Below are 15,142 nucleotides of genomic sequence, written 5' to 3' on the forward strand. Positions count from 1 at the left end.
CATTTTTACATTCAAATTTAGTTAATTTAAATATTCATAAAATTTGATAAAGTATTACTTAATAGAAAATTATTCTAAGTTCAAAAGATTACATTGTATTCATACTGTAAATGTTCATATTTACGAATTTACTTACATCATTAAAACATTGAATCATTCATTTTAATTTTATCAATAATCATAAGGTATTATTACTTCAGGTTATACATGTATTTGTTTATTTTCAAATACTTATTAATGAATTCAAATTATAAAAAATCTAAAAAACGGTCGAATAATTCCCTACGAAATTTTGAGTTCTTCTTGTTCAAAAGTACAACTTGTATACATTTTCGAGTTCGAAAATCCAGCAGTTCATTTTGTATGCAATTTGCGGCATAAAACGCAGGTTTTTAATTTCCAAAAGACTTTATCGTACTTGTTAATAAATGATTCGACTAGAAATTCCGAAGTTATGCTAATAAAACACTTTCTTTTTTCGGTAACATTATCTCTTGAATGAATTGACGGATCTTGATCTGATCACGGCATTTAACGTTGTTTTTGAAGCACAAAAAGATTACTTATTACCGACAAAAATTTTCGAAGTTATGCGAAACAAACATTTTTTTCGAAATTTTTCGACAACGATACCCGAGTCAAAATTAAAAACATCTTTTCAGCCTCCACAACCTATACTGGAGGAGTTATAGGTTGAAATTATGGTTTTAGATTTTTTCGACTACGATGACGCGTATATCAGAATCATAATTTCAGCCTACAAGTGGTATTTTTGTCCGCTTTTACCAAAGTTAGGCCGAAATTACAGTTTTAGAACCATAAATTGTGCCTACGGAGCCTACATCTCTACCGTAAAAAAAAATTCTTATTTGTTAACATGATGTAGGCGAAGAGAAAGAAAGGAAAGGGGAATGGATCCAGATAAAAATAGCTGCCGTTAGAGGCATGCTATGTCCAGCTCATATGGTATTTGATAAAAAATGATAAAAGAAGGATTTTGTCAGTGACATATCATTATTTTATTTTTGATGTAGAGCTATCGCAAGTTCGATACCGTTTGATTTTTAATTTAGACCTAACATTCGCTAACTATAGAAATTAAGTGAAAACCTGTTCTAACCGAGATTCGAGCCTGAGCCGCGCGCTTGCCAGATCGATAACTTACCCCTACACCGTACGACCGATGAGCTGATACACATCTCAGCATTTTTATAAGGTAAATCTATATGGTAATGATTTTTCTGAAATTTTTTTATCTTTCTCTTTTCTATTGAAAACAATTTTCAGAATTTTTTCAAATTTTCTTAACTAACCAAAAAAAAGTTACGAGTTATTTAAAAAAAAACATCTTTTTTTTTTGGTTAAATAACCATAACTTTTTTAAAACTTGACTTATTGGGATGTTTTTTTTTTTGAAAATTTTGTTTTTTAAGTGTACTTTTGAGAAAAAAATGAAAATAATAATTTGGATTCATATTCAAAGTTTTTTTTTGAAACTTTCGAAAAAAAACGAAAATTTCGGGATGCGATTGCCATTTTTGATTTTCGATTTTTTTTTTTTATAAAATACTTTAGTATTTTCTGTGAATTTTCTGAAATTTTCAGAGTGGCATTTTTTTTCTTTCTTTTTATTTTTTAGAAATGAAAAAAAAATTTTTTTTTAATATTTTTTCTCGTTACAACACTGAAAATTTTTTAGCAGATTTAGAAAACTTCAAAATCCGAGAAGAAACAAATAAAAACAAAAATTAAAATTGATAATTATCAAAAAGATTTGATTATTTTTCAATAAAGTCAGATCAAAAATCAAAAGAAGCATTGAATTTTTTTTTGTATTTTTTTTTCCAAAACTACATGCAAAAACAAAAAAATTAAATTGTTGTTCGATCCATTATGGAGCAACGCATGAACTTTTAAAAATTTTGTGGCAATTAATTTGAAATAAAATTTGATTGAATTTATTTTCATTTACACAGCTAAAAACATTTTTGTTGAATGATTTATAAACAGTAGACTTGAATGGAATATGATTACATTTTTTTACACGTTTAAATAATTTACATATCCTAAATTCAGGAGAGTTTGAGTATTCTTTCACAATTAGACAATAGTTTTTGAAAAAAAAAAAATACGAAAAAATAATCCAATCTTATTGATAACTAGCTGACCCGGTGAACTTCGTATCACCTACAATATATTTTAAAACACCTTCCGAACAGCGATTATCAATCTAAACTCTAATCTACTTCGATAAAGAATAAATACTGGCTGCATAAAGCGCGGTTGGAATTTTGTCAAGTTATTAAATGAAACTCGCTTCTCATTATCGCCTGAAAATCAAGATCCTAAAAAATGAACACTGAATTTATGAAATTTTTTTTTGTCCATACATACAGAAGATAGACGTTTAACAATTTTAGATCTGTTGATTTCCTTAGCTAAACTTTCGGGTTTTTCAAAAATTTTTTTCTTTCGAAAACATCCCTGAACTATAGCGAGATTAACGCACAGCTATTCATTTTTATCTATATATATAGATAGACTTATATAGGTGACAAATGAAATACTGCTGTGAAGCAGGAAACAATTGATGTTACTTGATATTTTTGATTTCTTAATATTTAGGATTTTTTTTTTCAACTCTTTATTTTTTTTTTTCTAAACCATCCTCTAACTATACCTGATGACGTACAAAATAAAAAAAAATTATCAAAATCGGTCCAGTCGTTTTTGAGTTTTAGCGAGACTAACGCACAGCTATTCATTTTTATACATGGGGTATTCCATGCCAAAGCGACCACATTTGAACTCGACCCCTTTAGATTTAGTTGAAACTTTATCATTCTTTTCTACCTTTTGAAAAACATTTTTGATAATTTTTTAAAATTTATTTGTTCAACCCAAAAAAGGTTATGAATTTTTCAAAAAAATGGCTTTTTTGAGCTAGAAGAGCTCAAAATCATATAAAACCTATCTCTTTGAGCTCGGAGAGCTCAAAACAACACATAAATTGTATTTTTGAGCTCAGAGAGCTCAAAAACGGCATAATTGCGATTTTAAGCGTCCAGATATGGAATTAGCGAGAAGTTGCAAAGATGGCCTTCAGGGTCAACCGTTTTCCTAATTTTTTTTTATTCAATTAAAAAAAATATAAAAAAAAATCGGCCCTGCCCGGGATGAGCGGAAATAGTTGTCAAATTGATTGAAGTTTTTTTTTGAGAACAAAAATCAAAAACAAAAAGTCACCAACTTCGAAAAAATAACGATTGTGCTTAAAAAAAACCGATTATTTTTGATAGAATTGATCATATTTAATTTTTTTTGCATTTTTTTTCCAAAAGTTCATTCAAAAACAAAAATTTATTAAAAGAAAAAGGTACCCAAAGGTCAATGCCTAAAAAAGTTATGGCTATTTGAAAATAAAAAAGCCATTTTTTTGAAAAATTCTCAAAAATGCGTCTTTTGAAGGGTAGAAAAGAATCGTAAAGTTTCAGCTAAATCTAAAGGGGTCGGGTTCAAAAGTGGTCGATTTAGTATGGAATACCCCATTGATAGATAGATATAAACATTACAAAAATAAACACGAACAAAACAAAAGTAATGACAAACATTCTTCTTGCGTTTCTTCTTGAGATTTGTGGTTATGTCCGACAAACTGAATAGGTAAATAGTACAACTCTGCAGTATACTTGTACGTATCTTCCTATATATCGAACAATTTTGGTACTCTCTTGCAACCTTGAGGCTCAAGCGTAACAATAGCGATTCCAACACAAAATTAATAATTTTTGATTTTTTTAGCTGAACTTTCGCGTTTTTCAAAAATTTTTAACTTCCCGCTAAGAAAATCGAAAATTTTCAAAAAATCGGGAAGTTATTATTTTCACCCCGTTTTGAAAAAATCGAGGTTACAGCAGATCTCGACGTTTTGAAGCCCTAAGCTTTCCTGACTATTTTTACGATGATGCCCGTACGTGTGTGTGTGTGTGTGTGTGTGTGTGTGTGTGTGTGTGTGTGTGTGTAAACCTCTTGTAACTTCTGAACGGCTTGACCAATTTGATCACAGTAAATGTCATTCGAAAGGTCTTCGCCAAACTTAGATTTCCTGAAATTCGAAACTGATTCGGACCAGTAGATTTCGAGAAATTGCAAAAAAAGTGAAAAAAAAAATTTGTTTTTTTTTTTTTTCATTTTTTTTAAATATCTCCGAATTGGCTGAACCGATCGACCTCGAAAACTCATTAGCTCTTAACCTTGAAAACCTGCATCGATCACCACGAAAAGCGTCAGAATCGGTTGATGCGTTCGTGAGATATCGTTGTCGAAAAAAATCGAAAAAAGTGTTTTTTTGTAATAACTCCGAAATGTTTCATCAGATCAATTTTTATGTTCTGAATTATTTATAGAGCTTAAAAAACTACATCTATCGCTGCCAAATGCGTGAAAATCGATTAATTCATTCAAAAGTTATAGCAGTTTGAAAATTTAAAAATCGTGTTTCATCGAACTTTGATAAGATTTTTGAGCTCAAAGAATTCAAAAGCATAGGAAAGCTGTCTCCTTGAGCTCGGAGAGCTCAAAATAACATATAAATTGTATTTTTGAGCTCGAAGAGCTCAAAAACGTCATAAGTGCAATTTTAAGCGCCTAGGTATGGAATTAGCGGGAAGTTGCACGGATGGCCTTCAGGGTCAACCGTTTTCCTAATTTTTTTTTTAAATCATCCCTTAACTATAGCAAACAAAACAAAAAAAAATTTTTCAATCGGTCCACCCGTTTTTGAGTTTTGGCGAGACTAACGCACAGCAATTTATTTTTATATTTTTTTATTATTCGATGATGATTGATGATAATGATTTTTTTAGCTAAACTGTTGGGTTTTCCAAAAAAATTTTTTTTCTGAATCATCTCTGAACTACAGCAAACAAAACAAAAAAAACAATTTTGAAAATCGGTCCAGCCTTTTTTGAGTTTTAGTGAGACGAACGCACAGCAATTAACTTTTTTTTAACGTCCCGCTAAGAAAATTGAAAATTTTCAAAAATCGGGAAGTTATTGGTTTTACCCCGTTTTTCGAAAATCGAGTTTTCATCGAATCTCGACGTTTCGAGATCCTAGAAAGCTTCCCTGACTATTCCCGCGATGGTGTCTGTATGTGTGTGTGTGTGTGTGTGTGTGTGTGTGTGTGTGTGTGTGTGTGTATGTATGTATGTGTGGATGTATGTAAACCTCTTATAACTTTTGAACGGTTGAACTGATTTCATCGCGGTTGGTGCCATTCGAAAGGGCTTCGCCAAACTTAGATTTCCTGTTAATTTGAACCGATTCGGACCGATAGATTTTGAGAAATTTGGAGAAATCTAAAAAAAAGTAGGAAAAAAAATTTTTTCTGAAGTGGTTTTTTTGGGATAACTTTTAAACGGCTCAACCGATCGATTCCAAAAACTAATCAGCTCTCAACCTTGAAAAACCACGTTGATCGCCGCCAATCCGGTCAAAATCGGTTGATTCCTTCGAGAGATATCGTGAACGAAAGAAAACCGAAAAAAGTGTTTTTTCAGAGTTACTCCGAAATTTCTAGTTTGACCAATTGAAACTTGAAAATTCTTCATGAGGCTTAAAAAATTGCGTAGAATGCCGCCAACCGCGTAAAAATCGGTTCATTCATTCAAAAGTTATTGCGGTATGAACATTCAAAAAATAGTGTTCTATGAAACTTCTATCGGACTTTTGAGCTCAAAAGCATAGAAAAGGTATCTTTTTGAGCTCGGAGAGCTTAAAACAACACACAGATTGTACTTTTGAGCTCGAAGAGCTTAAAAAAGCGGCCAGGTATTAACGGAATTAGCGGGAAGTTGCAGGGATGGCCTTTAGGGTCAACCGTTTTCCTAATTTTTTTTTTTTATTTTTTTAGCTGAACTTTCGAGTTTTTCAAAAATTTTTATTTTTCTAAACCATCTCTGAACTATAGCGAATAAAACGAAAAAAAAATTTTGAAAATCGGTCCAGCCGTTTTTAGTAGATTTCATAGAAATCTAACTATTGCATTGGTCCTCATGACGGAACTTTTAAAAAATTTTGCTATATTTCGACTCAGCTCGTCAAGCGAATTCAGAAAATGCATATGGTTCAAAAGTTTATATATGTATATATATATATATATATATATGGGATGTAACGCGGCTTGTCAGGACGATAGCGTCGCCAATTTACAACGGATCTCTACCAAACTCAACATACTTATTCTACAGATAAATACCAAAGTCAAGTTCGAAGATGAGCTTAATCGATCAAGTAATTTAGAAATACGAGAATTTCAAAATTTTGAAAATCATAAAAATTCATATTTCTTCACTTTCTTACTCGAATAACTTTTGAATGGGATAACTTATTGAATTTTTTTTTTCGGATTTTGAAGTTTTCTTAATTTGCTGAAAATTTTCAGAGTGGTATAACAAAAAACAAACATTGAAAGAAAATTTTTTTTTTTTTTTTTTTTTTTCATTTCTAAAAAAAGAAAATAGAAAGAAGAAAAAATGCCACTGAAAATTTCAGGAAATTAGCGGAGAATACTGGTTTTTTATAAAAAAAAATAAATCGCAAATCAAAAATAAGCATCATCTCCAAATTTTCGTTTTCTTCTAAAAAAAAACGTTGAATATGAATTCGAATTATTATTCTGACTTTTTTTTTCTAAAAAGTGCATTTTAAAACAAAAATTATAAAAAAAAACATCCCAATTAGTCAATTTTCAAAAAAGTTATGGTTGTTTAATAAAAAAAAAGCTCTTTTTTTTTTCAAATAACTCGTAACTTTTTTTTTGGTTGGGTAGAAAAAATTGAAAAAACTCTAAAAATTGTTTTTAGTAGGGAGAGAAAGATACAAAAATTTCAGAAAAATCGAAAATCGGCGAGGTCGAAAGTGGTCGATTTGGCATGAAATGCCCCATATATTAATCTGAATATGCTAACGATAAACGTTAGAAAAAATATAAGTTGAGATGATATTACTTATTACCGTCCGTATATTTTATGGATTATTGATAAATTGTTGCAACATTAATTATAAAAGTCATAATTTTTATTTCAACTCAACCCAAAAACAATTTTTTGCAAAGATAAAAGTTAAAAATTTTCGAAGTCCAGTTTTTTACTTATAAAATTTTTTATATTATAAAAAAATTCTATGTTCTAAAAAATAAAAAGTTTTAAAATCAATGCAAACCTAACAACAAAAGAAAGGAGGCTCATAAGGCTCAAATCACTTTTTTAATTTCGACTCGGGTACCTATTGAACTAATTATGGGACTTTGATGCGGTTTATGCCAATTGTTGTTGTTTTTTTATGTTAAGAGCTGATTAGAAACTCTCGAAAATCACTGATAGCGAAAGGTCAAATGATTGTTTATATATTGACAAACCTAATTGACGTGGAAATATGTTTGAATCATTGATTCTTGAAAGATAAATTTTTATATGTTGATGAAAATCATCATTATCATTCGTAAGAAACATATTCTCATGAAGAAGTGTAAATTTTATTTTTCTTTTAACAACAATACCTTAATTACATTTTCATTAAAGTTATTTACAAATTTTATTGAGGCTATCTGGCTGGTTATTGATAAATCGAAGGTCAATTAATCGACGGTAATGCATGTATAGACAAGGTTCATTTTGATGAGAGTTTTACGGTCAAGGGATTTGAATTCAATATAACCGTCTAATTAATAGATCACACAGATACATCATATCTCTAACTTTTATCTATTTTGTTATCAATTTGCAACTAAAATTCTTGTATACTAGAATTTAAATTTGCGCGCGCAAGCGCCTGACTATAGAGTTTGCATATATTTTCATGCTTATGATATATTCGACCAATCACGTTACGAATAGTTTGCTTACATGATATGTTTTCATATTTTTCATCGAAATTATAAGAGTGAACTAGTATACGTTTCGCGCGCAAGCGCGCGTTTGAATGTTTAGTATGGAATTATCTATATTTTCATGCTTATGATATATTTAACCAATCACGTTACGAATAGTTTGCTTGCATGATATATTTTCATATTTTTTATCTAAATTATAAGAGTGGATACACAGCTCTCATTTGTATTCAATTGTGTAAAGAAATATATGTCTAATCAGAAATCTATTATGCAGTAATCAATTATTTTTCCGTTTATAATACTATAGTTTCATGAAACGATACTTATTTTGTAAAACATAAAGTGAAAAATGTTTTAAATTTTTACTTCCCTATCTTTTTTTTCATGTTATTTCTTAAAAATGCTAGAGATTTAAATTGCATATTGAATGCGCAAGCTCTAATCTGAACCAATAAGGAATTAAGGCTCATTTTTGTCGATAAATTTCAATAAATTTTGATAATTTCGATACTAACCGAACTTCAACTCGATCATAAATTTTATGTTATAGAATAGACTTCTTCGTTATCAAAAGAGACAAATTAATACTCTGTGAAATTTCGTGTTGAAGATATTGATTTCAAAATTCAATTTGAAAAAAAAATTATAAATTTATGTCACCGATGATTATAAAAATTTTTTCCCACGAAAAAAAAAATAAAATGTATGACTTAATTGATAAGAATCTATAGTTTGACGGAATTTTATTGTGAGGGTAATCTAAACGGCTGAATCTCCATAAAATAAACTTTGATAGTAGAACTAAAAAAACAAAAATCTTTTAACGCTCAAAAATTCTATTTTCTTGAAGTTCTGAGCTCTGCGAGCTCACAAATACAACAATTTTATACTGGTGAGCTCGAAAATTTAATATTTGTTAATATTAGTTAATAGTTGTTTAATATTAAAATTTAATATTTTATTAATGTTTTTACTTTTTAACATGTCTTTTAATTCAATTCATTATATTCTGGTTATTATATTTTCTTTAACTTGAAAATTTAAGGTCAGACTTAAATTTTAACTGAAAAATTTATCAAGTTTAATTTTTAATTAATACAAGTGCAAATAAATATAATACTATCTCGTTTGTTTTTTTCTAAATGCGATTATTGAAATTTATAATCATGTTTATAATTGCACGAGATACTTGCATTTTTTACTTATCAACTCGGCATATATTATTATTAATTCATAAACTTGTATTTGTAGTTGTTCCAAGTAATTTTCTACAGATAAATACCGGCTGAGCGTTCTTAGAGTTATAACTTAGTAATTTCGTGACTTCAAAAAAATAACTTTTATAGAAAAACTAGCTGACCCGGTGAACTTCGTATCACCTACAATATATTTTATTACACCTTTCAATCAACGATTATCAATCTTTAAACTCTAATCTACTTCGATCAAAAATAAATACTGACTGTCTGAAGTTAGAATTTTATCAAGTTATTAAATTAAACTCGCTTCTCATTATCGCCTGAAAATCAAGATCCCAAAAAATGAACACTGAATTTTCTTTTTTGCGCACATATACAGAAGATAGACGATTAAAAATTTTAGATCTGTTGATTTCCTTAGCTGAACTTTCGGGTTTTCCAAAAATTTTATTCTTTTGAAACCATCCCTCAACTATAGCGAACAAAACAAAAAGGAAATTTGAAAGTGACGTCATCCCCTTCCACCACATTAGAGGTCCACCCTCCAGTCTCAAGTACCGATAGTGAGGGATGAGAGGTACAGGCGGGCCTTGTACTTACCTCCACCCTTGGGGTTACTCTAGGACCCCAGCAACGAGGGAGGATGGCTACACTTCCGAGAGGATCCCCAATTCGTACACTTCGGTAATCGTCATTCTATTGTCCCGTATATTATTGTAACCCTTGAGTCATAGTCATCTGTATAATCTCATTATTGTTAATAAACGTCTTGTAACCGAATAACGCGTTTCTTACAAATTGTTGAAATCTGTCTAGTCGGTTTGAATTTTAGCGAAACTAACGCACAGCTATTCATTTATATATATATATATATATATATATATATATATATATATATATAGATTAAATTAAAAGACTCATAAGTATCTCATACCTAAAATGTACCTTTTAAGGGGGTCTTCTACTCTAGAGGCTCGAATTTCGAGCGTTTTTCGGCAGTCGATAAAAAAAAAGCATTTGATAATTTTACTATCCATTTTTTTATCATGTGTTTATTTATATTTAAAGAATACACAAAATAAATTTCAAAAAAAAAAAAATTTTTTCATCAAGTTATGCATCCTTGAAGTAGAGGGGGGAAAAAAAAAGCAGTGTCCTCATCGCCATGATTTCCGCCCTTGTGGTCATCTGAAAAATAAAACAATGATGGATTCTTGATTAGTATGAATGTCGCTATCGCATGAACCAACGAAACTGAAAAAAAAATTTTTTTTCATAAAATGGCGGCTACTCAAAAATAAAGGTCGATTTTTTCACTAATTTTTCAACTTTGTCGAATTTTTTAAAAATATTAAAAATTTTTAATTTTTATTTTTTGTTAGTTCATGCGTTAGAGAGATATATAAAGAATATTAATGCCAAATTTCACGTAAATCAGCTGATTAGAACTTGAGATATTGTGGTTACCGCATCGAAAAAAGTAGTTTCGAGAAAAACGCGTTTAAAGTTTTACGTTAAGTTTTAGGCAGCGTAACTGATAGTATAGTACGTATAACTTACATTCTTTTAATCAGCCATCCCAGCTTCATACATTGGGCCTTCCTCGACTTCATATTGAATGTTTTCCGCATTTCTCTCCTCATAACGAGCAGTTCTTCCTTCTTTCGAAGCATCTGAAGCTCGAACCTCAGACCGTACAATTCTTCCTGCGTTGCGCCTGACAGCAAACCCATAAGATTCCGGACCAATTTTCATTCCCATTAGTATCACAATATTTAAAATAGGATAAAAGCCTTCATTAAAAATACAGGTAGCTAAATAATCAGCAATTTCGATTGTCTGGGATCCGGCATGAATATGTTTCGGTGCAAATGTCCATATCAAAGAATTTAGCGACTCATTGTTATTTTGAGTTTCGCTACCCAAACAACGCTCTAATAAAGAATCATCCGATAAGCTTTCGTAAATAGGCTTTAAAACCTTTAAAACCTTATCAGTTAGAGGTGGATCCTCGTGGGAAAAATCGTTTAGAGTTCCTTCGGCCGCTGCTTTCTGCCACTTGCACCAACTGTCTGGTCCAGGTGGACAATTCATGTGCTGAGGATTCTTATCAGTTGAACTTTTGTGAAAGTAAGTTGCCCATATTTCACGTTTCATATCCTCGACGGAGTCAGGATGACGACGAATAGCTAATCCGTAATACAAAGACAACTCGTTGATTTTTTTATCAGTCAACTTACCAGCGCCCTTGCCACCAATTCCACTATTCTCTTTTTTTGCCTTCCGTAGACGCGATCCCATACGTTTTTGAACGTGCCCAACACACTCTTTTTTTATAACATCAGGTTGACCTTGGTAAGGATCAAGTGTAAGGATACCTTTAAAAGTCTTCGAGTCGCCATCTCCAATATACTTGACGAATTTTACTCCATGCTTTTCTTCGGATCGACTGAACATTTCAATCATTGAGTCGACTTCCATCTTCCCAGCACTTCCTTTGTCAATCAAACGATTGATTTAGTATACTGAAAGTATAATAGAAAGAAGAAAAGAGAGAGAGTTATTCATACTCAGGTAGCCCGGGCCTCCAATCGTCTATTGTTCCAGTCGTCCGCCCAACCGGTTTAGTTGCCACGACACTAAAACGGCTATAACTTCGGAAATAATTTGAATTTTGAAAAATCCTTTTAGAGAGATATTTTTGAATATATAAACTATCGAATTATGAAAAAAAAAATTTTTCGATTTTTTGAAATTTCTAGAGTAGAAGACCCCCTTAAAGTAGTATGTAAACAACTGCATTTTTCACTGGAAATAAGATACATTAAACTTTGTTGATATTTACATAGATAAAAGAATAGGTATTTTTGAAAATTTTATATGTATAAAAGTACATATGATAAATAAAAGTTCATCTCTAAATATTTGGGTGATTATTTATTTATTTATTTCTTTACATAAAGACCCAACAGCAATTGCCAATAACAGGGTCACTAGAGTATAAATTTGTAAATATAAATATAACGTCCTTTTACAATATCATATTACATATTTGTAAAATACAAAACGGAAGTAAAAAAAAAAACAGTAATACTTTAATGTACTTAAAATAGTGCACTGAAAGAAAAACAAAAAAAGAAAAAATATGCTTTTAACCATCTGTTAAGATTTGAAACTTGGCCAACAAAGATTAGAATAGCAATGTTACAAATTATTATCAAAAATTTCAATGTAAAAAATATTATCATGAAAAGAAACGATTTCCCAATCTTTTAATTATCAAATATATGATAATTATTCAAAGAAGATACTGTGTAACTACTTTTAAAATTTGAAAATATTCTAAGTTCTATAGTTTTTTGGAAACAATATTTTTTAAAAACGCTATTCTTACTTATTCGTTTTTATAACAAAAATTTTATCGTTAGCTTTTTTTCAATGATTTATTAACTAATCAGAAACAACCGTACCCATGTTTGTTTTCAATCTATATTCTATGAATACCATAACTAATGTGTGTTTGTTTTTTTTTTAAGTATAAAATCTCATGTTGTGATTTTTCAAAATAATTATTGTATTAGGGGAACGAAAAAGACCAAAATCACAGACATGGAAAAAAAACAATACATTTTTTTTCTCATTTTTTAAGTACCTTAAGATTTGAGATAGTGCTTTGGTTTATTAATTGAACTAATTGCAAAATTATTCTATCAAAAAAAAAAAGTATTTTTGAGCAAATTCATCATTCTTAAATTTACAAGAATCGATAAATTAGTAAATTATTATATTTTTTTTATAAACTTAATAACCATAGAGTAATCGACCTAATTGTTTATTGAAATATTAAGTACCAAGTCCAGTAAACACCCTTGGAATTTTTTTTTTCTTTAGTTAATACATTGATTATTAATAAAACGTTCTATTTCGCTGTATTTACAACACTCCCGTTAAATTTAAATATGAAGCCATTATTTTTATCAATCACCACCTATTTAATTACTCTTGCACTAATTGCTACAAATTTTTTTTCTAATATAAACAAGAACATACAGTAGTAGTCATTATGGTAATAAATTGACCTAAATTTATTACCTCTTGAAGGAAAAATTGTTAAACTAATCTATGTTATAGTCAATATATAGTTGTTTAATATTCTTTTAAAGCTCCACGAGATCTATTAATAATGTTTAGCCTATCAATGAAATTTTAGTTACTTTGCTATTATTTTAACATTAATTTTGTTCAAAAACGGATACTAAAAAAAAAAATCTGGAAAACGGTTGACCCTAAAGGCCATCCCTGCAACTTTCCGCCAATTCCATACCTAAACGCTTGAAATTGCACTTATGACGTTTCTGAGCTCTTCGAGCTCAAAAATACAATTTGTGTGTTATTTTGAGCTCTCGGATCTCAAAGAAATAACTTTTGTATGCTTTTAAGCTCTTCGAGCTCAAAAGGCTGATAGAAGTTTAATAAAATAGTATTCTTTGAATTTTCAAACTGCAATAATTTCTAAATGAATAAAACGATTTTCACGCGGTTGGCAGTATTCCACGGACTTTTTCAGAATCTATGATAAACTTTTGAACTCAAACTGATCGAACCGAAAATCTTAGAGAAATTCGAAAAATTCAGTTTTTCCGAATTTTTTCGACAACGATAACTCATGAACCAATCAACCAATTTTCACGTTCTTGGTGGCTATCGTCGTGACTTTTTGGGCTCTAATAATTATTTTATTTTGTCAAAAATGATCCAAAAAGAAATCTCGAAGTTATGTGAAAAAAACACTTTTTTCAAAATTTTTCATTTTCGATAACTCTCGAACGAATCAACCGATTTTGATGGGACTTCGGCAATCGACGTGGTTTTTTAAGCTTGAGAGCTAATTAGTTTTTGGAATTGATCGGTGGAGCCGTTTAGAAGTTATTTCAAAAAAACGATTTTTTGAAAATTTTATTTTTGAGATTTCTCAAAATCTAGCGAACCGAATCGATTCAAATTTTCACGAAATTTAATGGTAATGATACTCTTTCAATCGCCACCTATTTCGATCCGATCGGCCGAGCTGTTCAAAAGTTATGAGGTTTACACACACACACACACACACACACACACACACACACACACACACACACACACACACACATACAGCCGCGCGGACACCATCGCGGAAATAGTCAGGGAAGCTCCCTGTGACCTTAAAACGTCGAGATCTGATGAAAACTCGATTTTCGCAAACCGGGGTAAAACCAATAACTTCCCGATTTTTTTAAATTTTCAATTTTATTAGCGGGAAGTTAAAAATTAATCAATAAAATACATAGATGCAAAAAATAACTTGATTTAACTAATAATTATTAAAAAAAAACCCGTCGTCTTGTTTTTCTGAATTCATTCTCTTGATTTCTAAACTCTTGGTTTAAAATTTTTGTATTTTGAGTTGATAACTATTGTCACTTTCTTCGAAAGTACAATATCTTTAGTCAATATAGTCAAATTCTTCAATCGAGGACAAGTTTTTTGAACTAAAAATATTGTTGTTTCTTTTTAAGAACCTTTTCGTAAGAAAAATTAGCCATTCATCTAAATTAAAAAAGCTTTGATGTTTTTGAAAATGAGCGAAATTTTGAAGAAAATATTCTTCTTCAGTGAAATGAATCTTTTATTATTATAAAAAAATGAATAGTGTTATACGCTAAGTTATCATTAGTATTACATAACGTTCAATAATATTTAAATCCACACTGATAGAAGGATTTGTTTATAGTTAAAAATATTTGTTAATATTTAACAAATCATTTATTAGAGACCACTTTTTAGTCCTTAACAAATATTTCTTAGTATTTAAAAAGATTTATTAATATTTAATAAATGAATATCTGATTTATTAAATACAAACAAATCATTTTAAATACTAAGAAATATTTGTTTGATACTAAAAAATGGTCTCTAATAAATGATTTGTTAACTATTAACAAATATTTTTTTAATACAAATAAATCCTTCTATCAGTGCAAGACAATTGATAAGTTATTCGATAATATTT

At 29.8% G+C, this 15,142-nt stretch overlaps 2 protein-coding genes across 27 annotated transcripts in view; one reads left to right on the plus strand and one right to left on the minus strand.

Moving 5' to 3' along the window:
- Positions 1-15,142, plus strand: part of LOC123259336 (serine/threonine-protein kinase MARK2-like) — a 60,730-nt gene that overhangs the window by 13,926 nt on the left and 31,662 nt on the right. The window lies entirely within an intron of this gene.
- Positions 10,039-11,840, minus strand: LOC123259356. The gene is made up of 2 exons (XM_044719801.1): positions 10,654-11,840; positions 10,039-10,281 (listed from the first exon to the last, which is right to left on the minus strand). Exon 1 carries the CDS (start codon positions 11,572-11,574, stop codon positions 10,660-10,662), a length of 915 nt encoding a protein of 304 aa, XP_044575736.1. The 5' UTR covers positions 11,575-11,840; the 3' UTR covers positions 10,039-10,281; positions 10,654-10,659.

This window comes from Cotesia glomerata, linkage group LG2 (genome assembly GCF_020080835.1).
Source record: "Cotesia glomerata isolate CgM1 linkage group LG2, MPM_Cglom_v2.3, whole genome shotgun sequence".
In the NCBI taxonomy this organism is placed as follows: Eukaryota; Metazoa; Arthropoda; class Insecta; order Hymenoptera; family Braconidae; genus Cotesia; species Cotesia glomerata.

Excerpts from the sequence above, each read along its gene's own strand:
- LOC123259356 (XM_044719801.1), bottom strand. The coding sequence starts at position 11,574 with ATGGAAGTCGACTCAATGATTGAAATGTTCAGTCGATCCGAAGAAAAG.